A 22,833-nucleotide genomic window follows, 5' to 3' on the forward strand; every position below is an offset into this window, starting at 1 on the left:
CTCTCTTCCCAGAGTGGCCCTTGGCCCGCTCCATCCAGTGTTAAGAATGAACATAGGCCTTGTCTTCTGGACACCAAGATGGGACACATTAATTTTGGGGCTCCTCTTCTCTCTGGGCCCCAGTCAGTGGCCTGGGGTCTGTTCTCTGAGGAAGCTTCACAGGCCAGGGACCTTGGGGACAAACTTCTGTGGCTTTTATCTCTGAGGCTGGAGGGAAAAGTGGGCAGTGGGCTCCTTCCACCTCAGAGCATGTTGGTCAAGGGTCTTGTCATGGGGCTGGCTCTTCTTATCACAGGGTGTTCAAAGCATTGGGCACCAGACGTGTGCTACAGAAAATTAGCTGAATCCAGTTTGGGGATGGGCTCAACCTTCTCAGTAAAACTCGAAGAACGGATTTTATGTTCTCTAGATCAGGGCAGCCCACTCTAGTAGCCTCTGGCCACGTAGTGCTGACTCTTTCATTCACTAAACTATTGGAGATGGGACCGCTGGTTCCTCAGTCATTCACCGGACTGCACTCAGAAGGCCACAAGTGGCTGCTACCTCCAGCATGGCAAATGTGAGCATTTGTTATTCCGGGAGGTTCTATGGACAGCTGCTGTAGATGCTTTCCTTCACAGTGCCCCCTTGTGTGATTGGCCAGCTGGCAACATTTCATACTTGGCCAGATGCACCCTCCCTGCCCCACTGCCTGACCCCCTCCCTGGAGCCTTCTTGGAGGTAGACTCTGGAGTTCAAAGCTGGACAGCCCCTGCCTCCACCATGTGGGACCCTGTCACCACGTGGCCAGCTCCGTTACCAAGAACATCTACAGGACACATGAGAAACTTTCACAGCCATCACCCCAAGACCAGGCCTCCCCACCTGCCCTGCAATAAGCAACCCACCCCCAGAGGGGAAGATCCACTTGACCTTGGAATGACCTTCCATGTTCAACCCCAGGGGACTGGAGTCCCCAGATGCTGGAATCCTGGGATGTCTCTGAGAACACAGCCACTGTTCTAGCCAGGAGGAGACGCCACACAGCCAAGGGACAGAGGTCCACACAGTAGAGCCAGACACTTGTGTGACTTTGACACCTTGTGTTTCCTTGTGGGCAAATAAAAGGCCATGAAAACTCTCTGGTGTGCATTTCTGGATGCGTCCATCACGTTGAGTGGATGGAAACAGGGTGAGGGGCCAGGCCTGGTCTGAGCCTAATGGAGCTGCTGAGACCCCAGCCATCCTCTTGACTATTGATAGCAGGGCCCTGCACCCCTGGGTGAAGCTCTTAGCCTCACCAAGCCTCAGTTTTCTGTTTTGACAAGAGACTGAAATTGCTGCCACAGGAGGGACTGTTGAGTGCCTTGTCTCTCTCAGGTTGGGAACCAGGTAGCCAGCCGGTCAATTGGGTGGCACTCTGGCAGTCCTAAGCCCTGGTTTCTGAGTGGAGGGACTAGCAATGGTCCAAGGCAGGTCTCTGAACAGTGTCCTTTGGAGGGACAGAATGGGACTCGGTGGCAGGACCGTGTTCAGCCCTAGCTTTCCTGACTGAATAACTTCAGCCAGGTCACAAGGCCTCCGACCAGGCCAAGTAAGGACAAGGATGTCAGTACTTCCACTTGAGAGGGGGGACCCAGACAAGGAGTCAGAGCGCCAGCAATGTGCCTGCCTGGCTTGGCTACCCCAATAGGACTCGGGATCCTCTGAATCAAGCCACTCCCTCCAGGGGTCCCTGAAGACAGCTCCCTCCCCATTTCCCAGAGCATCAGGGCTTCTTAGTACCAGTGAAGTCGTGGGTTTGCAGAGCCCAGACCCCGTGGCCCATGAACAGGCTCCTGTCTCAGCCTATAGCTCTCTCCTTCACAGATGCGGCCCCCCTTCTGCCAGCCCCCTGCCCTTCCCTGTGGACGGCCTCGGGACCAGCTAGGTAACTCAGCCAGGCGCTGCTCCCCGCTCTGCAACCCTTTCTGGTCCTTTCTCCCTTCTCTTGGGGTGGCAGCTTAAAGGACCGACCCTCGGGGGCTCAGGGCACCTTCTCTAGCTTTGCCCGAGGGCCTCCTTGCTCCATGGAACATCTAGCCTGGCTATTACTCCCCAGGCTTTCAGGCAACAGCATTAATGGGGTCCCCTTGGTCTCCTGGCTGTCACCTCATAGTAGGAGTAATGGTCAGGTCCGGGAGCCAGGGAAAGGTGGCCTGTGATTGGACACCAGGGGACCTTGGGACAGCCCTGGCTCTGTTCTCATTGGAGTTCTGACTCCAAATCTGCCCTTCTCTGGCTATGGCCTGTCTGTCATCTAGTTGGGCCTCTGAATGCCCTTCCTGCTTGATTGGGAACACAGAGGGGGCCCGGTTGGAAGGACCAAGAGGTACCCTTGGTTGTCCTGTAGATACCAGCCTGGTCAGGCTGAGCTCTCTCTGCTTCTCCTCTGCAGGTCCCTCTTCTAGGTGTTGGGTGGCTTGGTCTCTGGGTGCTGTGGTCGAGGGTGAGCTCCCGCCTTCTTGGGAGTATGGGAAAAGAAGGTGAAACTAGTTTTCTGAGTTGTCCACACACCTCTCCCCCTTACTCCTCCGCCCTGCTAGGGTTCTGGGTTGCAACGTAGCATCCTTACAGGGCTGACTCAGATCTTCTCTCGTGTCCTTACAGGGTGCAGCCCGGAATCCCGAGGACGTAGACCGGGAGCGGCGAGAACACGAACGGGAAGAGAGGATGGGGGCAGTTGCGGGGGGTCCGCGACCAGAGCCCTGCCCCCTGGCCCCCCCTACGGGGACCACCGCCAACCGGCTCCGGAGTGCAGCCGAGCCTGTGGCTTCCACCCCAGCCTCTCGCATCCAACAAGCTGGTCAGTAGGGGCCTGGGGCCTGGGGCTGGGCCCCGAGGGGAGTTAGGGGACTGCTTGTGCCCACACTGAGGGTGGCTCCCTGCCCTCCGTCCCCTCCAGGCAATACTTCTCCCAGAGCGATCTCACGGGCCGACCGGGAGAGGAAGGTGAGCATGAGACTCCACAGAGGTGCGCCTGCCAACGTCTCGTCCTCAGACCTCACTGGGCGGCAAGAGGTCTCCCGGATTTCAGCCTCACAGGTGAGCTACCTCTTGCCAAGCATCTCTGGGACATAATGGACCTAGATATTCCTGGTGTTGGTTTGGCTTTGTGGTCCCCTTTCCTCCCGGAGCTAATTAGCCCTCTTTCATTGAGCAAACTGAGAAACTGAGGCTCAGAGAAATAACCCAGCCCAGTAAGTAGTAGCACTCACTCACCACCGGGGACCCAGTCTGGGGAGGCGACAGGGGCCTCAGGAACAAATGGCTTGCACTTCCTGCCATAGGGAAGCCCACTGGAGTTCCCATCAGCACTGATAACAGCAAAGGATGCCGGAGGGAGGCAGGTCCTGTGTGGTGGCCCCATTTAAAGGTCCCATTTAGACTCAGAATGGAGGGAAAGGGCCTTGGTGGAGGTAGATCTAACCCCTTCTTCCTTTGGGAGATGAGCCTCTGTGGACCCAGACCTGGGGTTGAACCATCCTTGGCCTCCAGTTTGGGTGTGGCCTGCATCTGTCCCCTTTGCTATAAAGCCAGGGGCAGCTTCCAACCCCCGACCCCTGAGATCATCCAGCCTGCCTTCGGATTGCGTGCTCTGCTGTAGTGGGTTGGGGCTCTAGGTGGGGAGAGCTTTGGGAAGTCACTGTAACCAGCTGCCTGAGGACTTGACTGGATTCTTCCCCCTTCTCTCTCCGGCCCCCCTTGAAGACAAGCGTGCCATTTGACCACCTCGGGAAATGAGGGGAGCCACACGGACCAGTGTTTTGCTTAGGTGAGTGCTGGTGTCTGCTGGGGTCCCTAAGGGGAGGGAAACTGGTGGTCCGTGGCACCATGGACTGTGGCACTGTGGACCACCCCTTCCTGCCATCCGGCTGTGGCTTCCTACAGGCCGTCCTGAATCTGTCCATTAACACTTCCGGGGAAACCCGTTTTCAGCCCTGTTTCTTCTGTCCCCTTGGCTCCTTGGAGAGACCAGGGTACCGGCCGCACGTGGGCTTCCAACGCTTTGGCCTAATTCTGCCTTCTGGCTGTTACATAAGCTAATTTGTGCAAAGCCAAAAGGGGGCCAGAGTGTAGAAAGGGCCTTGGTGCTTTTATACCCAGGAAAGGCCCTCTGGCCGAGGTGCGTTAGGGTTGGACTGCCTGAGACTTGGGAGGGCAGTATCTAGTAAAACACCCATTAGCTTGGTTTGGGGGAGGGGGGCCACAGGCTCCTTTGGTACATATTGACTGGGCTCCCTGGAGAAGGGGGGTGGCGAAGGCAGCCGCTCACCCTGGTTTTTTTTTTTTTTTTTTTTTTTTGGTTTTTCGAGACAGGGTTTCTCTGTGTAGCTTTGCACCTTTCCTGGAACTCACTCTGTAGCCCAGGCTGGCCTCGAACTCACAGAGATCTGCCTATCTCTGCCTCTGCCGGGATTAAAGGCCTGTGCCACCACTGCCCTGGCAAGCAGCCCACTCTTTAAGGGACTGGCTTCCCAGCAGGTGGCCTTCAACAGGAGTAACTCTGCAGAAATTCTCTCCAGACAGCTAGTCTGTTCAGGCTGTGAGGTGGGCTGGGATGGCCACGCAGCCCACCGGGACAGAGGAGCATGTTGCTTCTCCCTCTTGGGGACAGTGGAGCACTGTGTGCTGGACCTGAAACCAGACTCTGGGCTCCAGGAGAGACACGGAGGGGGAATCTGGTGTGGGGTAGACGGAGGCAGCCGGGCCCCCTGACCTGTGGTCTTTGTTTCCTTTTAGTTTCTACACTGCATTTTCTTTAAAAACAAAATAAAACAAAAGGACAGAAGGAAAGAACCAACCACTCAAATGATCAAAAAGGAAAAAAAAACAAACAAAAACAACAAAACCACAACCCAGCACAAAGTCGACAATGGATTTTGTTTCTTTGATTTATTTTTCCAATGGTAAAAAGACAAGATGTCCTTATCACCGAGGATTCTTGTCCCCTTGCCTCGTCCACTGCTCCCAACCTGAAGGCTGCCAACACTCCTAATGACACACTGGGTCATGCTCCAGCCACCTGTTCCTACCACCACCCACCACGTGCCGGGCACCTCCAGCGGCTGCCCGAAGAGCTCGCATCGGGGAGTGGTTTGGCCAGTCACAGACAAGTCCCAGGAGATTTCGTGAGCCTCGGATCCAAGGACACACACACAGCTGCAGCCCCTTGGCAGCGAAAGTGGCCAGCTTCGTATTGGACTTTCCCAGAGTCCCCCTGAGCATCCTGGTCCCCCTTCACCCCCCGCCCCCTCCGTCACCTCTCTGCAGAGACCTTGAGGGGGCTGTGAGGTGGTGGCCATGATGTCGTGTGCATGTGTGAGTGTGTGTGTATGTGGGTGCGTGAGTGTGTGTGTGAGTGTGTGTGTGAGAGACACCTGTATTTTCCAGAGCAGCAGGTGGCCCGCTGTGCCTGCCTGGCCAAGTTTCTGTTCTCATCCCCCTAAAGTCAAGGTGGGGTGGACAGTGACCTCCACATCCCTCAGGGCATAGAGTCCTTGCCACCACCTGTTCCCAGATGCCAGTGTGTGGCAACCCCATCTTCCATACCTGATCTTAGGACAAGTTCACGGAGTCTGCTCCCAGATGGCGTCGGCTCTGACTTACCAATTAGTTCCCTGGTCCCGACAGTCACCTGTGGTCGCCCCTCTTCCCAGGCCTGACTTCTGAGTAGGACCCTGGGTCAGGGCTAAGTGTTGAATTTACCCTTCCTGGTTAACACCTGGTTTTTTAATTTTATTTTATTTTTGTTTGTTTCCTCGGTGTGTATTTCCTAATTTATTTACCTCTTTTTCCCTTTCTTTTTTTTAATTAAAGAGCAAAACTTTTTATTACTTTGTAATTTAAAAAACTGAAAAAAAAATTACTGAAGAACTTTGGGGGGAATTTTGTACTTTTTTCCTGTGTAAATATTGGACTTTTTTGAGCTTTATTGTGGTTGTTAATTTGAAGTAATAAAGTAGAAAAGGACAAAGTGATGTAGGGCGTCCTTTGTCTACCTCTTTGCTCTTGGGGTTTCTGTCAGGGACAGCACATCAGAGAGAAGCCATTAGCCTCAGAGGCAGCTGTGGACAGGCCATTGTGACCCGTTGTCTTGTACATTCAGGGGCCTTTGAGAACTCAAGGTTCTCAAAGTAGCACCTGGGGGTCTTATTCAGTACAACCTCTGAGCCCATGGCGATGGTGGTGTCTTTAATCCCAGCACTCAGGAGGCAGAGGCAGGTGATCTCTGAGTTCGAGGCCAGCCAGGGCTTCATAATGAGACCTTGAAGATATATTTAAGAATACATATATTGCCCGGTGGCAGTGGCGCATGCCTTTAATCCCAGTACTTGGGAGGCAGAGCCAGGCGTATCTCTGTGAGTTCGAGGCCAGCCTGGTCTACAGAGTAAGATTCAGGACAGGCACCAAAACTACACAGAGAAACCCTGTCTCAAAAACAACAACAACAAAAAACCCATATATCAAGTAAATAAGTCAATTTCCTTGTTCTTAGGATGTTTCTGGGTGTGTTGTCAGAGTACAGAGCTCAAACGTGACTTGAAATCATCCATTGTGTGTCTGTCTCATCAATTTTAATGAGTTACTGTTCCACCTCCCAATTTGGCTTAATTTATCTGGAGGTGCTGTGTTTATATATAGGAAAGTCACGTTATTAAACAACAACCCTAATCAAAGCAGCGTGTGTGGTGACAGGTGCACCATGGTATGAACCTGAGGTGCAGGTGAGGAGACCCTGTCTCCCCAAAACATAAAAGCTAAACCCCCAAAAAGTTACAACAGTATCAGCCCCTTCCGAGCCACCCTGCTCCTCCCAACCTTGTCCCTTCCCCTTCTGTGGACGTTTGAGGGAAGGGGCAGTGGCTGATGGGGAGGGAAGTGACATTAAGTTGAGGCCAGAGGACACCTCCAGCACACAGCTAATTATGCAGGCCAAACAAACAGCAGGAAGTTTTACTCAGACTGAGGGCAGCCATGCCACCTGGTGAGTCACTGTCACTCATGCCACAAACAATGGTGGGTCAGAGGTATGCTGGGCGGAGGTGGAGCAGGGTGCCCCGAGATGGATTCCAGAGAACCAGGTGGCGCACTCTGTGACCCCGGACACCATCTTCGATACCTCTTGTGCAAGGTGAGGTGGATGATGTATGTCCACTTGCAAGAACTGTCGGGACTAAACAGTGTAGATGGATACAGTTCACAGAGGACACCTGTGCTGAGCCATGACACCCCCAGCAAGGGTAGCTAGTGTCTCAGTCTCCATTTTGTGGATGTCTGCTCTTGGTGTCTACCAAGGCAACGAAACAAGTTCCTGCTCCACAGCCCAGTCTCTGAACCTTTAGTGTAGGCACCTGCACGTGCTTGTCCAGGGCAAAGACTCAGGTAAGGAAGTGGTTCATCCCGCACTGGAACATGCTGCGGGCTGGGATGTGCCTCAGTGGTAGAGCTGCCCAGAATATATGAGGCCCTGGGTTCCATCGACAGCATGAGAATCCTGTGGGTGGCCCCAGGTCAAGCAGGGCCCAAGGAAGAAGAGAAAGTGTATCCTATGGAGGAGATACTCCAAGGATGCTTGCCCTGAGCCTTGAAATGGCATTGAGTGGGAAGCATTGTTCCCAGCAGGGGAAACAAGTGGAAAAGAGGCCTAGAGGTTTAGTCTCACTTGACATTGGTGTGTGTGTGTGTGTTTGCACGCGCGTGCAATCCATGTGGGAGAAGTCAGGCAATCCACGGCAGCTGAGGAGGCTGAGGTCATTTTATGCAGATGTGGACCTGAACCCAGAAGGCTCTTCCACTTCCTGCTGTCTGCAAGCAGATCATCTTTAAAAACAAACAAAACGAGTGTGGGCATAGGTGTGTGTGTGTGTGTGTGTGTGTGTGTGTGTGTGTGTGCAAATGTGCAAGCAGTTAGCATGCATGTGTGTATGAACTCGTGGAGACTAGAAGTTGATGTTGAGTGTCTGCCTCTGTTGCTCTCTGTCTCTGTTGTCTGTCACTCGACTCGGACCGCTCTGGATGGCTAGACTGGCACCAGCCAGTCTCCACTTGCCCAGCACTGATGTTACAGGTGTGTGCTGCCAGCCCTGACTTGGTGCTGGCCAGGGAACTCAGGTCTTCACCTTCAGGCGACAGACACTATTGGCAGCCATCCCCTCCAACCCTTTTTCTCTCTAAAAATTTTTTTCAAGTTAATGTATACATTGGTGTGTGTGTACATGTTCATGCAGGTGCTTATGGAGGCCAGATAAGGTGTTGGATCCCTTGGAGCTGAGTTACAGTGTAACTCTTTGTTTCTTTCTTTCCTTTTGAGACAATATCTCTTCTTCTTCTTCTTCTTCTTCTTCTTCTTCTTCTTCTTCTTCTTCTTCATTTTTTTTTTTTTTGGTTTTTTTTTTTTTTGGTTTTTTGAGACAGAGTTTCTCTGTATAACCTCTCTGGCTGTCCTGGAACTCTCTTTGTAGACCAGGCTGGCCTCGAACTCGAACTCACAGAAGTCCACTTGCCTCTGTCTCCCAAGTGCTGGTATTAAAGGTAGTGTATACCACATGTGCATGCAGGTGCCCTTGGAGGCCAGAAGGAGGTGTCAGGTTCCCTGAAGCTGGAGAGGACACTGAGAACCAAGCTCAGGTCCTCTGGAAGAGCAGAATGGACTCTTAACCATTGAGCCATCTCTCCGGCCTCTTGACCTTTCTTCTAATGAAAGGGTCACACACAGCTGTGTGCCCGTACACCACAGGCTGGTGGGATGGGATGGGATCCCAGTTTTATACACTGCCTTCCACCCAGGCAGGCCACGCTCAGCAAAGAGCAGTTGTGATGATGTTACAGATTCACCCCTGGGGCTGCAGGGAGGAACACTGTCCCTTTAAGGAGGCCTCGCTGGAAACCCTTTCATTGGTGCTGGTAGGCAGCAGCTTGGCTCCCCCCTGCCCTTTGGAGAATGCTGCTTAGGTAATTATACCTCCTGGGTTCTCATCCAGCGCCTTCAAAGCATCCTTGATTCTGGTGAGCCCCACCCTGGTCTTTGAAGTTAAATCATTCAGGTTTACAAACCCTGGGCACGCAGAAGGCCTAAGGAATCAAGGCAACTCTAGACTTGGGACACCCAGGCATTCCGGACTAGCCCCTCAGCTCCCCAGGTGGTGGCCCTGACCTACAAGGGGGACCTCTCCTGTATTAGTTGCTTTTCTTCCTGTTGGGACAAAATCCCAGACACAGCTTAAGGAAGGAAAACTTGATTTGGGCTCATATTGTAGGGGTAATAGCCTGTCCTGGTGGGGGCATCATGGGATCAGGAAGGGGAAGAGGTTGGCTACACTGTGTCCACAGTCAGGAAGCAGAGAGAGATGAACGCTGGTGATCAGCTTGCTGGCTCCCTCTCCTCAGTCCGGAGGACAATACTGCCCTCTTCAGTTAAAGCTTTCTGCAGACACACCCAGAGGTTCTAAATCCCTTCAAGGGATTAGCCATCCGCTTCCTTTCCCAGGGGCGGCATTTCTACCTCTCAGCAGCTGCAGCCCCGGGGGTGTGTAGAAGGTCCGACCCTGGACCTGCTTCTGTTAGCGTGTCTGTCGGTGCTGACTGCTTTTGCAGAGGGCTTTACCTCTCCAGCATTGCGGGGTCAGGGATGGGTGCAGCTGGGAGACAAAGAAAGCAGAGTTCTCTGGGTCTCTGTTGTAGGCTCACATCACTGATTCATTCACACATCCCCAGATGTTGCCCCAGGAGCAGGCTTGTTCTGCTTCCTAATGACCATCTGTGTCCTAAATGTCACCACGAATGTCATCACCTCAACAAGAAGGGTAGCCTGGGTTTTCTCTTGCTGATTGTCACCATCTCAGGTGATGTCTGGAAAGTGTCCTAGATTCATTTCACAAAAAGCCATTAGGCTGACTGTGTGCAGGGCCACTCAGGGTGACTTCTGCAAAGTAACACGGAGTCCTTGTGTCTCGGTTTCCTCATTTGCCAAGTGGCAGTCACTGCTGCTTGCCAAGCTAACAAAGCTTTGTGAATCTGTAGCTCCAGTTCCAGGGGATCTGATGCCCTTTTTGAGTTCGAGTCCCAGCACTCACAAAAGGCGGCCGACAGCTGCCTATACTATACAGTTCTAGAGGACCTGACCTCTGTGGCCTCTGCAGGCAACTGCACATACCCACACAGAGGCACATGCACACACATACACATAATTCATAACATAATTAAAAAATATTTTTTTTCAGCTGGGCAGTGATGGCACACACCTTTAATCCCAGCACTGGGGAGGCAGAGGCAGGCAGATATCTTGAGAGTTCCAGGCCAGCCTGGTCTACAGAGTGAGTTCCAGGCCAGCCAGGGCTGTTACACTGTTTCGTTTGAGACAATGTCTCACTGTGTATCCTGGCTGGCCTGGAACTCACTGTGCAAACCAGGCTGACCTCGAATTCACAGAGATCTGCCTGCCTCTGCCTCTGGAGCTCTGGGATTAAAGGTGTGCCCATAAAATATCTTAAAGAAATAGCCGGGCGGTGGTGGCGCACGCCTTTAATCCCAGCACTCGGGAGGCAGAGGCAGGTGGATCTCTGTGAGTTCGAGGCCAGCCTGGGCTACCAAGTGAGTCCCAGGAAAGGCGCAAAGCTACACAGAGAAACCCTGTCTCGAAAAACCAAAAAAAAAAAAAAAAAAAAAAAAAAAAAAAAAAAGAAACTGCCCACACATTTTAAATCATGCATGAGTTCTCACAAATGAGATACCCAGTGTGTGTTTTATGAATAACATTTTTCCTTTTGTTAAAAACAATTTATTTATATTTATTTATTTTTTTGTGTGTGTATGTCTGTATATGTCTCATGTACACAGGTGTGTGTGGAGGCCAAAAGAGGATGTCAGAGTCTCTGGAACTAGAGTTACAGGTGGTCATGGATTCTGGAAACTGAACTCTGGTCCTTTGCAAGACCAACAAGTGTTCATAACCACTGAGCTGTCTCTCCAGCCCTTATCTTTTCTTTCTGTACTGGGAGTTGAACCTATGACCCTGTGCATGCTAAGCAAGTGAAAACCTCACCACTGAGTTATAGACCCAACCTTTCTTTACTTTTTGCTTTGAGATAAGATCTCATTAAGTTGCCCAGGCTAGCCTTAAACTCACTCTGTAGCCCAGGCTAGCCTTGACCTCTTCACTTCTTGTCTCTCTTCCTCTCCTCGTGTTTCTTTCCTGCTTTTTATTATACTTATTTATTTTGTGTGCACACATGTCTCAAAGGACAACTTGTAGGAATCTGTCCTCTCCTTTGATGTGTGGGTTCTCTGGACTCAACTCAGGTTATCAGGCTTGGACACCAAGCACTTTTACTACTGAGCCATCCCACTAGCCCCTCTCTTTTGAGACAGGCTCTCACTCTGTAGCCAAGGGTAACCTGAACTCCCCATGTAGCCTAGGCTGGCTTCAAACTTGTGACAATCCTCCTGCTTCAAGCTGTAAGTGTGTGAACACAGGTGTGAGCTGCTGCATGCAGCTTTTCTCTTTTCAGGTTTTTGAGAAGCTGGATTTGAGTTCCTGATCTTTCTGCCTCTACTTCTCACATGCTGATGTTACAGGCATGCTTTCATTTAACTAAACTGCAGCACTGGCTTCTGGGACAGCTGAGGAACCAGAGGTTTCTTGGGGCTTCAGGACTTGCCTACGGTTGTTTCACCTGCCAGGGGCCGAGCTGGGGTTCAGACCAGGTGGTCTGGCCACTGTACAGGCTTCAGGCCTCCAAAGAGCCACCCCATCCTAATGGCTTTGCCCTACTTACGGATTCTCTGCTCTGGGTGAGGTTGCACTTCAGTCCCACCCCGCTCTTTTCTGGGTGATCCTAGGAGAGTGGCCTCAGCTTCCTGATCTGCTTCCCCGCCTCCAGGCAGTTTCTTCCCTCCCCAGTGGCTCCTTCTCCCTCCAGCTGTAATACAGACATTCTTCAGGTACTCACCACAGCCCTCCAGAGAGCTCAGCCCACCTACTGTCTCTCAGGGCGGGACCTTCATCCAGGCCTGGCTCCTCACTCATGGCATTTCCTCTCTTCAATGATTGGCTCAGAGATGGGACCCTTATCACAAGCTGGGCCAATCAGGCAATCCTGGGACAGACTGGAGTTCTTGGGAAAGAGGTGCACTCTCAGTCAGTGGGGTGAAAGGCCAGCTGGGAATGCGGCCAATACACACACACACACACACACACACACACACACACACACACACACACAGAGTGGGAGAGCAAGCAAGAGACAGAAGGAATAAAGCAAGGCTTTATTGACCCTGTACAGGCCCTCAGATCCTCCACCTTGAACTTAAGTGAGCCCACCGCCTCTGTGTTTAGTTTACTTTGCGTTAGACGCCAGTCTGCTTCAACCAGAAGATCTGATTCTGACAGGGCTTGAGTTGGGGGTTTCAGCAGCCACTGCTCTGGACACAGCAGTAAGATACTGGCAGGTGGGGAAACTGAGGCTCAGAGAACAAAGGTCCTCCTGAGTAGATCTCCTACAGTGTACTTGGACACCCGAGGATAACACAGAGGCTGTGGGGGAGCTGGGCCCCTCATCAGCTTGCATGGGCCCCTGCTCTTCCCTCCACACCTCCCTGTCAGAAGCCAGGAGTGGGCTGGAAGGAGGGGTAACCTTACACTGGACTCTGGTCTCCTTCCCGGCATCCAGTATCAGGGTGGACTTTCTGTCTGTTGCTATTTACTGAGCCGGGGATGGGAGGCTACAGGGATAAAGGGATCTGCATCCCCACCCTGCAGAGAGCCTCTGTCTCCCCAGAAGACAGATGAATTGTGATGCACAATGAGAAGAAAACACAGATGGGGATAACGCATCGCTTCTGGAAATAACTCTCTGCTAAGTTCGAAGATCTTACATGCTTTGGAAAATTAGAAAAAAAAATCACTACTCATAACTCTGCCACTTAGGAGGATCCTTTGATAGCCCATCTGCTATAGCTCCTGCTCACCTCCTTTCAGCACTTTTTAAAAATAGTGTTCAAGCCCAGGCTGCCCCACAAACTTCTTCCAGCCTTTATCATATAATATTATTCCTAATAATTTCCTTCATAGCAAGACTAATCATGTTGACAGACTATGTTTTCAGATTGTGTAATTACTTTTAAATTTGTATATATGTGTGTGTATACACACACACACACACACACACACACACACACACACACACACACACACGCAAGCACATGAGTACCAATGCCATGCAGGCCACAGCAGTGGTGCTGGGGACGGAATTCCTGTTCTCTGCAAGAGTGGTACATGCTTTTAACAACTGAGCCTTTCTCCAGCTGCATTAAGAGACAATTTTAAGAGTGTTGGAGAGGTGGCTCAGTGGTTAAGAGCACTGGGTGCTATTTTTAGAGGACCTGAGTTCGATTCCCAGCACCCACATGGCAGCTCACAACCATCTGTAACTCCAGTTCCAGGGGCCCTGACACCTTGTGAGGACACCAGGCATGGACATGCAGGCAAGATACCCATACACATAATAATAATAATAATAATAATAATAATAATAATAATAATAATAATAAAATAATAATAATAATAATAATAATAATAATAATAATAATAATAAAGAGGCTGTTATCCCAGCAGCGTGTGATGGTGCATGTCTTTAATCCCAGCACTCAAGAGGCAGAGGCAGACGGATCTCTGTGAGTTCAAAGCCAGCCTGGTCTACAATTTCCTAAACAGCCAGGGCTACACAGAGAAATCCTGTTTCGGGGAGAAAAAAAAAAAAAAAATAGAGGCTGTTTTTTTTTGTTGTTGTTGTTTTTTGTTTTTTGTTTTGGTTTTGGTTTTTCGAGACAGGGTTTCCCTGTGTAGCTTTGCGCCTTTGAGGCTGCTTTAATATCTACATTCAATGCCATTGTGTGGATCACTCAGCTTCTTTAACCTCTCTTCATTGGCTGCCAGGTTGTTTCTGAGGCTTCCTTTGGGAAAAATGAATTAAAGAAGTACAGGGAGCTGTCTGTAACCCTGGGAGGCTAAGGAAAGAGCATCACCCTAAATCACCAGTGTGGGTGGCCTACATAGTAAATTCTAGGCTGAACTGAGCAACAGAGTGCGGCCCAAAGACAAAACGGCTGTGGCATGGCTCAGCGGTACAGCAGTGTGCCCTGCATGCCGAGGCCCTGGGTTCTAGTCACTGCCGCAGAGTAAGAAAACAAACAAGGACGGAAAGAAACAAGAAGCCGGTACCTGCTGTGGTCCCCCCAAGGAAGCTGGTGGTTCCTAGAATAGAAAGGGGGTGGAGCTGCGGGTGGGAAAAGATGTCCCTCCGTCATTGATGGGCAGGTGTAGAGGAGAATGGCCTAGAGGTTGAAGCAGGCTGAAGCAGGGTGGTGGCCGCAGGCGTGGAGAGAAAGCTGGCCCTCAGCTTCGTGTTAGACAGCCTAAGTGGCGAGGGGAGCTTTTCTTCCAAAGAGGAGCAACCAGCCCTGCCCCCGCCTCCGCATGCCACCTGCCAAAAGCTGTTACCAGGTCAGGTGACTTTCTGTTTTGGGGGCCCTTTCCGGCAACTTGTGCCTAAAATACCCACCACCTGCCTGTGCCCCTGCTAGACAAGACTTCTGTAAGTTGAGAGCCATGAGTATTCCTGGGGTGCAGAAATTAACAAGCTCTGGAAAGGGGAGGGGGCTATCAAAGTCAGTCTGGTTTGTCAGTGGGGTAGACATGGTGACAGTTGGGGGCAAGGACTTTGCCCTAGGTGGGTAGCAAGTCTGGAAGGGAGTCAGGAAGTTGTGAACAAATGGGGATTTCAAAGCTGGGTTGGGAAGACGTCATTCTTTCTTTCTGATTATTTATTTATTAATCTCTTGGATTTTCGAGACAGGGTTTCTCTGTGTAGCCCTGGCTGTCCTGGAACTCACTCTGTAGACCAGGCTGGCTTTGAACTAAGAAGTCCACCTGCCTCTGCTTCTCAAGTGCTCAGATTAAAGGTGTGCGCCACCACCACCCGGCTTATTTATTTAATTTTATTGAGTGACTGTCTCACCACTTACATAGCCGAGGCTGGTCTAGAACTTGCTACAACCAGGCTGGTGTCGACTCACAGAGACCCACTTGTTTCTGCTTCCCCAGTGATGCAATTAAAGGTGTGTACTACTATTCCTGGCTTTTTTCCCCCCTTTGGAAAAAAAATTATTTAGTGTGTGTGTGTGTGTGTGTGTGTGTGTGTGTGTCACTGTGTGTGCACACAGGTCCGAGGACAACTTGTAGGAGCTGGTTTTTTCCTTCAATCATGTAGGTCCTAGGGGTCAAACTCAGGTTGTCAAGCACCATTACCCCTGAGCCGCCGTGCGTCCTGCACGGGGTTTTCCCCTTCGGACCTAGCTATGATAGCTGTACATGTCACAGGTATTTTCTGCACATGTTTGCCACGCCAACCCCAAGGCTGAGTACCGGTTTATGTCAGGAAACAAAAGGTCAGACATCTTTGTCCTGGCTGCATGCACTTTTCCTGGGGAGAGGTGAACATCTACTCGTCCCAGGTAAGACACCAGCCACAGAATGAAGGGATGATTCTGCCCAGTCTAACTGGTGAACCAGGGAATTTATTACAGCTGCCTTTAGGAGCAAGAGTGAAGGGTTGCTTACAGATGCATGGGTGACTGAAAAAAAAAAAAAAAAAAAAAAAGAGCCATTCCACCAAAAGGTCCCAAACCAGCACAGTAATGACCTCTTCATAGCTCCATAGGAGTCCCCCTCCCTTCCATTTTTAAAGCCACAGTAATGACCTCTTCATAGCTCCATAGGAGTCCCCCTCCCTTCCATTTTTAAAGATTTATTTATTTATGTATACAGTGTTCTATCTGCATGCATGCCTGCATGCCAGAAGAGGGCACCAGATCACATTATAGATGGTTGTGAGCCACCATGTGGTTGCTGGGAATTGAACTCAGGACCTCTGGAAGAACAGGCAGTGCTCTTAACCTCTGAGCCATCTCTCCAGCCCCCCCTTCCATTTTCTACCTCCTAAATACTCCAACACTCCCAGAGGCCACATGCAGCAGTGGGAGATTGACATATGACAGCTGTCAGTCACTCCTCACCCACGTGGCCATAAGTAAGCCCAATAAACTCACGGGTTCACGGAGGGAGACTTGTGTGGGATTGTTGGTCTGTTGTGGGCACCCTCCTACTCGGAGCTGGGTGTTTGTTCACATCCCCAGAGAAAATGTTAATGCAACAGTCAACTTATCTTCTCCTGGAAGAAGATGAAGAATAAAATATAAAAACGATGTGCTTATAGGAGACTCCATGAATGTGGAGCGCATGGGAGGGGCTTGGCAATCTTCCGGTAGACCCTTGTCTCAGAACAACACTGTCTCCTCGGCTGCCCTAGTGCAGACAGCAGAGCAAGCCTTTGAAGGCGTGTCTGGGGAAACTGAGATCCCAGCAGGTGCAAAGGCATGGAAGCTGAATGCCTTCACCTGGCTGTAGGGACAGCAAGAGGCCTGTGTCCAGGGACAGGAGGAGATGAGGTCAGCGTGCCTGGGGGACATTGGAAGGTGTTGGCTTCTATTTGGAATTTAGTGAGGAACTAGTGGAGGGTTTTGAGCAAAGTGCTATAGTTTAACTTGGGTTTTATTTATTTATTTATTTAATCTATTTTATTTTATTGTCATGGTGAAGCAAATCAAACCCAGGGTCTAATGAATGCTAAGCAAGCGCTCCTCAGCTGTTTTTTTTTTTTTTTTTCTTGTTTTTTTCTTTGTTTGTTTTTTCACGACAGGGTTACTCTGTGTAGCCTTGGCTGTCCTGGAATTCCCTCTGTAGACCAGGCTGGCCTCAAACTCACAGAGATCTGCCTGCCTCTGCCTCTGGAGTGCTGGGATTAAACGGTTTAGATCCAGGCTTTAAAGGAATCCTTCTGATTTCCACATTGACACAGACTGGCAGAGGACAAGGTTGGAAAATCCGGGGCTGTCTTAGTTCACAATACCTGGGCAGAGCCTGGATCACATGGCTGCAGTAGGGTGGGGTGGAGGAGGTCAGAGTCTAGGATACAGGATGTCCTGCCCAAGTGGTTAGGGGGGATTCAGGGATGATTCCAGACCTTCTGACCTGGAAGCAAGGATGGGGGAAATGCTGTTAGAAAACGGGCGTGGAAGGGGAGGCGACTGAGCCCTCTAAGAAAGAGGCGTCGGTAGACAGTTGGAGCTGGAGATAAAAATAAACTTGGTTGCATATTACGCATTTCAGTTAACTGAGCAAGACGTGGGGACCGCGCAAATCAAAATGGGGTAGGGGGCTGGAACGACACTTGCAGAATTCAGTTACTTTAGGCGGCTTGGAACGAGGTGGGGCAGGACCCATGGGAGCTGGATGCAGTGGGGGAAAAAAAAGCCTCTTTTGGTGCTTTGCAGTTTCATTTTGCATAACTGCACAAAACGCTCCGTGGAAGTCCGTTCCATAGTCCCACACCCACCCCTACATGTCGCAAACGGCCACTAGATCTCCTTTCACCTTCAGCGTAGGCGCAGAAAAAAGCTTCAGAGAATTGAAGCGCTGGCCATCCCGCGGGTGTCCAGGGCAGAGTCTGTACCCAGCGGGTCAGTCTGTGCATCCCAGGGCTGTGGTGGGTGGGACTCGGAAATCTGGGCCTTAGGTCTCTCCCAGTGCGTTTGCGAGCTGCCAGAGGACAGAGCCGTCCTGCTGACCCGAGGTTCGCTCACGCGGCTTCGCAGCGCGCGCGGCCCCTTTAAGGCTCGGCGAGTGACCTCAGCCGCGCGCTCCGGCCCCGCCCCCGCCAGCGGCGCTCCGAGTGCGCAGGCGCGCCGCGGCGGCAGTCGGCGGGGCTCGGGACGCGCCAGCGGCGGCGGAGGTACCGGGCTGCGGCGCCGCCTGCTCCGCCCGCAGTCGCGAGCGCCATGGGCTCCTGAGGTACCCGGGCGGCGGGATGCGCGGGATGAGCGGGGACCCGGCGAGGGCTGCGTCTCGGGGAGAGCCCCACGCTGGGGGCTCCCTGCGGGGAGGAAGGGACTCACAGGCCCCCGCGGGGCCCGTGGGTGTGCCCGCTCCGCCAACGTGGCGGGGCCCTGAGAGTAACCGGACCTGCCCGTGGGGGGAGCAGGGGTGAGCGGCGCGGGGCCCAGCCCCTTACCGGTGGGACTGTGTGCGCCGCGGTGGGTGTGCTGCATCCAGCCTGGCACGGCCGAACGGGGCGGGGAGGCGTCGGTCCCCGGTGCGATGGCCTTGACCTGGCCAGGTAGTCGGCCCTCGAGGCGGTACAAGCATACGTGGGGGGAGTGTGAGCGCCTTGCACACAGGTCAGTAGATTTGGAGGGGGACAGATAGGAATGCGGGGCCCTCAGGATGTTGGTGTTCAAAGGAACCCTGGAGATGGTTTTGAGTGTGTGCGTCCGACTTGTGTGTTGTTGCCTATTTTCCTGGGCACGCCCTTGGGCACCTTGCTTGGATAAGACTCCACTTCTAAGGGGCTCCCGGCAGTGGCAATGCAAGAGAGTCTGGGGAATGGGCCCGGGTTTCTAGTCTGTATCCTTTCTGGGGGACTTGTATGAGGCCGGGGCATCTCATCCTTCCCTCCCTTGCAGGCCGTGGTGGGGCAAAGCAGGTGTCTGCCTGCCTGATACCTTTGTGTGAGGTGAAGGGCCATGTATTATTCATCTGACTGCCAGGTGCTGTATGTAAGGAGAGAAGTAGCAATCTGTGCCCTGGAGGCTAATGCTGCAGAGTCCGCCAACACACACACACACACACACACACACACACACACTCAGCAGCCGGAGCAGCATCAGAAGTGCAGGTCTTGGAGGTCCGGATTTCTTTTTTCTTTTGTTCGTTTTGTTTTTAAAGACAGGGTTTCTCTATGTAGCCCTGGCTGTCCTGGAACTCACTCTGTAGACCAGGCTGGCGTTGCACTAAGAAATCCACCTGCCTCTGCCTCCTGCCTCCCGAGACCTGGGATCAAAGGTGTGTGCCACCACAGCTGAGGTCTGGCTTTCTTGACAGGCTGTTTGCTGCAGCATCCCTTCCCATGTCAACAAGTTTGGTGGGCTCTTGGGCTCTACACATCTGAACATCTTGAGAGTTCTGTGTTGTGCCAGAGTTGGAAGGGTGTGGGAGCCCCAGAAGCCAGGCTGGTGTTCACCAGGATACAGATGTGATGATCCAGGCAGCTGGGAACTCTCAGGTGGTTGGGTAGAATCAGACTTGGACATAAGTAACTACAGGGTTTCCAGAAGCACAAGACAAAGGCAGAGGAGTGCAGAGGTGGGTTTAGTGCTGGGGAGGGGGAGGGGGAGCCGGCCAGCAAAAAAGACTTCAGCACAAAGGGACAGTTGAGCCCAAGCTGGGTGACTGACATTCCTCAGGGGCGTTTTGCTTCCCATGTCTATTTTCCCAGTTGGTTCTCACAGCAGCCATGTGAGCAAAGTATTGTGCATAGTTGTTGGATGAGGAGACTGAGGCAGCGAGGGGATTAGTGACTCACTTGTCAGTGTGATACAAGTAGGCTCTGGTGGACTCCGTCATCCTTGAGTCAGGGACTGTCTTGTCAAGTTGCCTTGTAACTTACTGAGCATCTACTGTGTGCCGGCCTCAGGGCTGTCTCCAGTCCTGCTGCTCATACTCTCCTTGCAGTCCCTGGGGTAGAGGACGAAGGGACCGGACCTGCTACCTGCCTCTAGAGGCTCCCAGTCTGTCGGGGAGGTGGACATAGATGGTGACCCCATTGGCCGGTGTGAGCGGAGGGGCTCTAAATATCTCCCAGGGGGCTGACCTGGGTGCCCTTTTGCAGTCCTGGGGGATGGGTTCTAAGTTGCTCCCAGGGTAGTGGGGTTGTACTAGGAAAGACTAGAAGAGCTTCTAGATGGGAAGGATGTGAGTAAGCAGCTTGTCCTAGTTCAGGGCATTGGCTGAGTTCTGTGGACCTGGACTCTTGTCTAGGGGTTGCTTTCTCCCTTTCTCTCTCTTTTTTAAAAGTCCTGTGCCTGAATCAGGGCTCAGGCACTCCAGGAAGGCAGTGTGCCACCGAGCTATGTCCTCAGCTCCCTCCCGTTCTGTCTTTGAGGTTTTGCTCCTGTTTGCTGGCCGGCCTGCCCAGTCCTCTCCCCAAGAGGGGCTCAGTGCTATTTCCAGTCCCTGTTGTGCTCATTTCTCTCTCTCCGTTCCCTGGAGTAGAAACTGCTAGGCAAGGCAGGTACAGCCCTTTATTGTTTTGAAAGTGAGTAGCAGCAAATGAGACTGGGGACTTGGTGTGACTGCTAGGAGGCCTGGAGCTGGGCTCTCAGAGTTCTGTGTGGGGTCTGCCCCAGGACCTTGGCTGAGGCTTTTGGGGGGCAGCAGATACTTCCTGAATATCTCCTGTGTGCCCTGAATTTGCTGGCCATCAGGGAAGTGAGGCCAGAGTCCTGGGCTGCCCCCCTGTCCAAGGCTGTGGTTGGCTGAGGTAGCCCAGCGTGTAACTAATACATTTGAGACAGTGCTCTACCTGTGGTAGGAAGAGGGCTCTGAAGGGGCCCAGAGGAAGAGGAACAACAGCTTGTTTCCTGAGCACTTACTGTGTGCCAGGCCCAGTTCCAGGTGCTCGCGTGAATTATCTTTTCATCGTCCAGCGGGTGAGGTGGGGCTCGCCTTCCAGATCACAGGTGAGCTTTGCTCTCTCTCTCTCCCTCTGACATGGGGTGTGCTGAATGCCTCCCTGGTCCTGGAGGACTGGGGGTTCGGTTCTGAGGAGGAAGAGGAGAGCTCTAGGTAGCAGGCAGGAGCCCTGCACAGATGTGGAGGCCTCTCATGCTTCCCCTCTCGGGGGGGGGGGGGGGGGGGGGGGTTTGATTTGATCCTGGTGTGGTCAACAAAGAGCCTTTGAAAGTTTGAGAGGAAGTGACATGCACAGCCCTGTATCATGAGGCCATATCGTCAGCCTGCATCTTGCTTCCTTCATTCTGGCAAATAACTCCAAGATGACCTGCCTCCTTCCTGTTGGCTGCCCCTTGGGTCCCTGGTTTCTCTTTAGTCTTTGCTTCTGTTTTTCTTTGGCATCTTCTGGGCTGAAGGTTCTGTGCCCCAGGCCAGGCCTCTGGACCCTCCCTTATAGTAGTGTTGCCCGCTCTCCTGCTGGCCTCTTCTGATCTCTGTCATTCGGCTCCACTGAACAAAAACTTGTTGTTTTGTTTGGGTTGGTTGGTTGTTTTTTTAAGCAGGGTCTCATGTATTTCAGGCAGAACTTGAATTCACTATGTGGCTGAGGATGACCTTGAACTTCTGATCCTCCTGCCTTTACCTCCCAATGCCTAGGATCACAGGCATGCCCACCTGCACAGTGTATGTAGGGAGACACATGCCAGGGAGGCACTTTACCCACTGAGCCAGCCCTGGACTTGTTTTCTTAAGGATTGAACTCCTGATTCTCCCAGGTCCCCTGGGGTCATAGCTTCTCATGCCACAGATCTCAAGTATCCTTGGGAGGTGTGGTCTGTCTCCCACCGTCCATGCTTGGAGCACTCAGCTCTATGAACGCAGGCAGGAAGGAGCAGTGGATAGAGCCAGCATTGGGGCCAGGCAAGCTGGATGTAGCTGCAGGCTCCTCTGAGCTCCGTGAAGACATGCCTGCTCTACTTTGCCAGGGGCTGGGCGGGCTGGCATTTGATGAAGAATTAGACACCATCCCTGCTCTGGACAGCGGCTATGAGATTTACATACTCCACTAGGGGGTCTTTGCAGAATACTGCTGAAACACAGCTGTGTGAGGAGGTGGGGGCTAATGGGCTGGGGATGTGAGCATGAGAGTTGGGGGAGAATGCCCAGGTGAGTGCCCTAGGGTAGGCAGTTGAGAGCTGAGGAATCTGGGCCAGCGCGATGGCCCAGTGGGTAAAAGCACTTGCTGTGCAGGCCTGGTGACCCGGCTTTGATCCCCAGGGCCTGTGGTGGACGGAGAGAACCAGCTCCTGAAAGTTGTCCTCTGACCTCCACATGTGTGCTGTGGCATTCCTGTGTCCACCTACACACACACACACACGCACACGCACACGCACACACACGTAAGAATAAAACTAGAGTTTAAAATTAGAGACTTCATAGGTGCATTGGAAATGGTCAGTGAGAACAGGAGAGAGGGAGCTAGTGAGCGGAGCAGTTCTGGTGACCTGGAAAGAGAATTAGGAATTGCAGGTCAAATCCCTGCTTTTATTAGCACTGTGTCCTTGGGCACGTTTCTTACCAGGTGTAACTCATGGTTTTTAAAATAAAGGTAGCCAGGCATGGTGGCATACACCTTTAATCCCAGCACTCTGGAGGCAGGGGCAAAGCAGATGGATCTCTAAGTTCTCAGCCAGCCTGGTCTACATAGCAAGTTCCAGGACAGCCAGGCTGCAGAGTGAGACTTTGTTTTATTGAGATGATGGTTTGTCTCAAACTATAAAGCAATAAATTAGATAAAAGATAAAGTTAAGGTGGTAGTATTGTTGCACATTATGTAATCCTACTACTTGGGAGGTTGAGGCAGGAGGATGAGGTCAAGGCCCGCCTGGGGAAGGACAGGAGCTGCAGTTCACCTCATCTGTAGAATACAGGTGCCGAAAGGTTGGCATTATAGGGCATCATGACCCAGTGTTTGCATTGGTGCCCGGCATGTACATGGGAGCTAGAGGTCAGCCTTGAGTGTTGCTCCTCATCCACCTTGGTTTTTACCACAGGTCTCTCTCACTAGGAAGTGGGGCTCTCCAATCAGGTTAGGCAGGCTGGCAGGGAGCCCCCAGGGCCTTGCCTGCCCCTGCCTCTCCAGTCTAGAATAACAAGTGTTTTACGTAGGTACTGGGGCTCGAACTCAG

The 22,833-nt window shown here is 52.2% G+C and overlaps 2 protein-coding genes and 1 long non-coding RNA gene across 3 annotated transcripts in view; 2 read left to right on the top strand and 1 right to left on the bottom strand.

The window, feature by feature from the left end:
• Positions 1 to 3,786, top strand: part of Csnk1e (casein kinase 1 epsilon) — a 22,055-nt gene extending 18,269 nt beyond the window's left edge. Inside the window, 3 exon segments of the mRNA XM_059247629.1 lie at positions 2,629 to 2,824; positions 2,924 to 3,063; positions 3,730 to 3,786. Coding sequence (XP_059103612.1) covers positions 2,629 to 2,824; positions 2,924 to 3,063; positions 3,730 to 3,762 — 369 coding nt within the window. The 3' untranslated portion in view covers positions 3,763 to 3,786.
• A 12,212-nt stretch (positions 3,787 to 15,998) lies between these two features.
• LOC131897007 (uncharacterized) lies at positions 15,999 to 17,726 on the bottom strand. The gene is made up of 3 exons (XR_009375565.1): positions 17,510 to 17,726; positions 16,986 to 17,107; positions 15,999 to 16,247 (listed from the first exon to the last, which is right to left on the bottom strand). It is a non-coding gene; the product is annotated as an uncharacterized LOC131897007 (long non-coding RNA).
• A 106-nt stretch (positions 17,727 to 17,832) lies between these two features.
• Positions 17,833 to 22,833, top strand: part of Tmem184b (transmembrane protein 184B) — a 40,646-nt gene continuing 35,645 nt past the window's right edge. The window contains exon 1 of the mRNA XM_059247415.1: positions 17,833 to 17,926. The gene's annotated coding sequence lies outside the window, so the exon portion shown is untranslated. The remainder of the gene's footprint in view (positions 17,927 to 22,833) is intronic.

The sequence above is a fragment of the Peromyscus eremicus genome, chromosome 20 (assembly GCF_949786415.1).
Source record: "Peromyscus eremicus chromosome 20, PerEre_H2_v1, whole genome shotgun sequence".
NCBI classification, from domain to species: Eukaryota; Metazoa; Chordata; class Mammalia; order Rodentia; family Cricetidae; genus Peromyscus; species Peromyscus eremicus.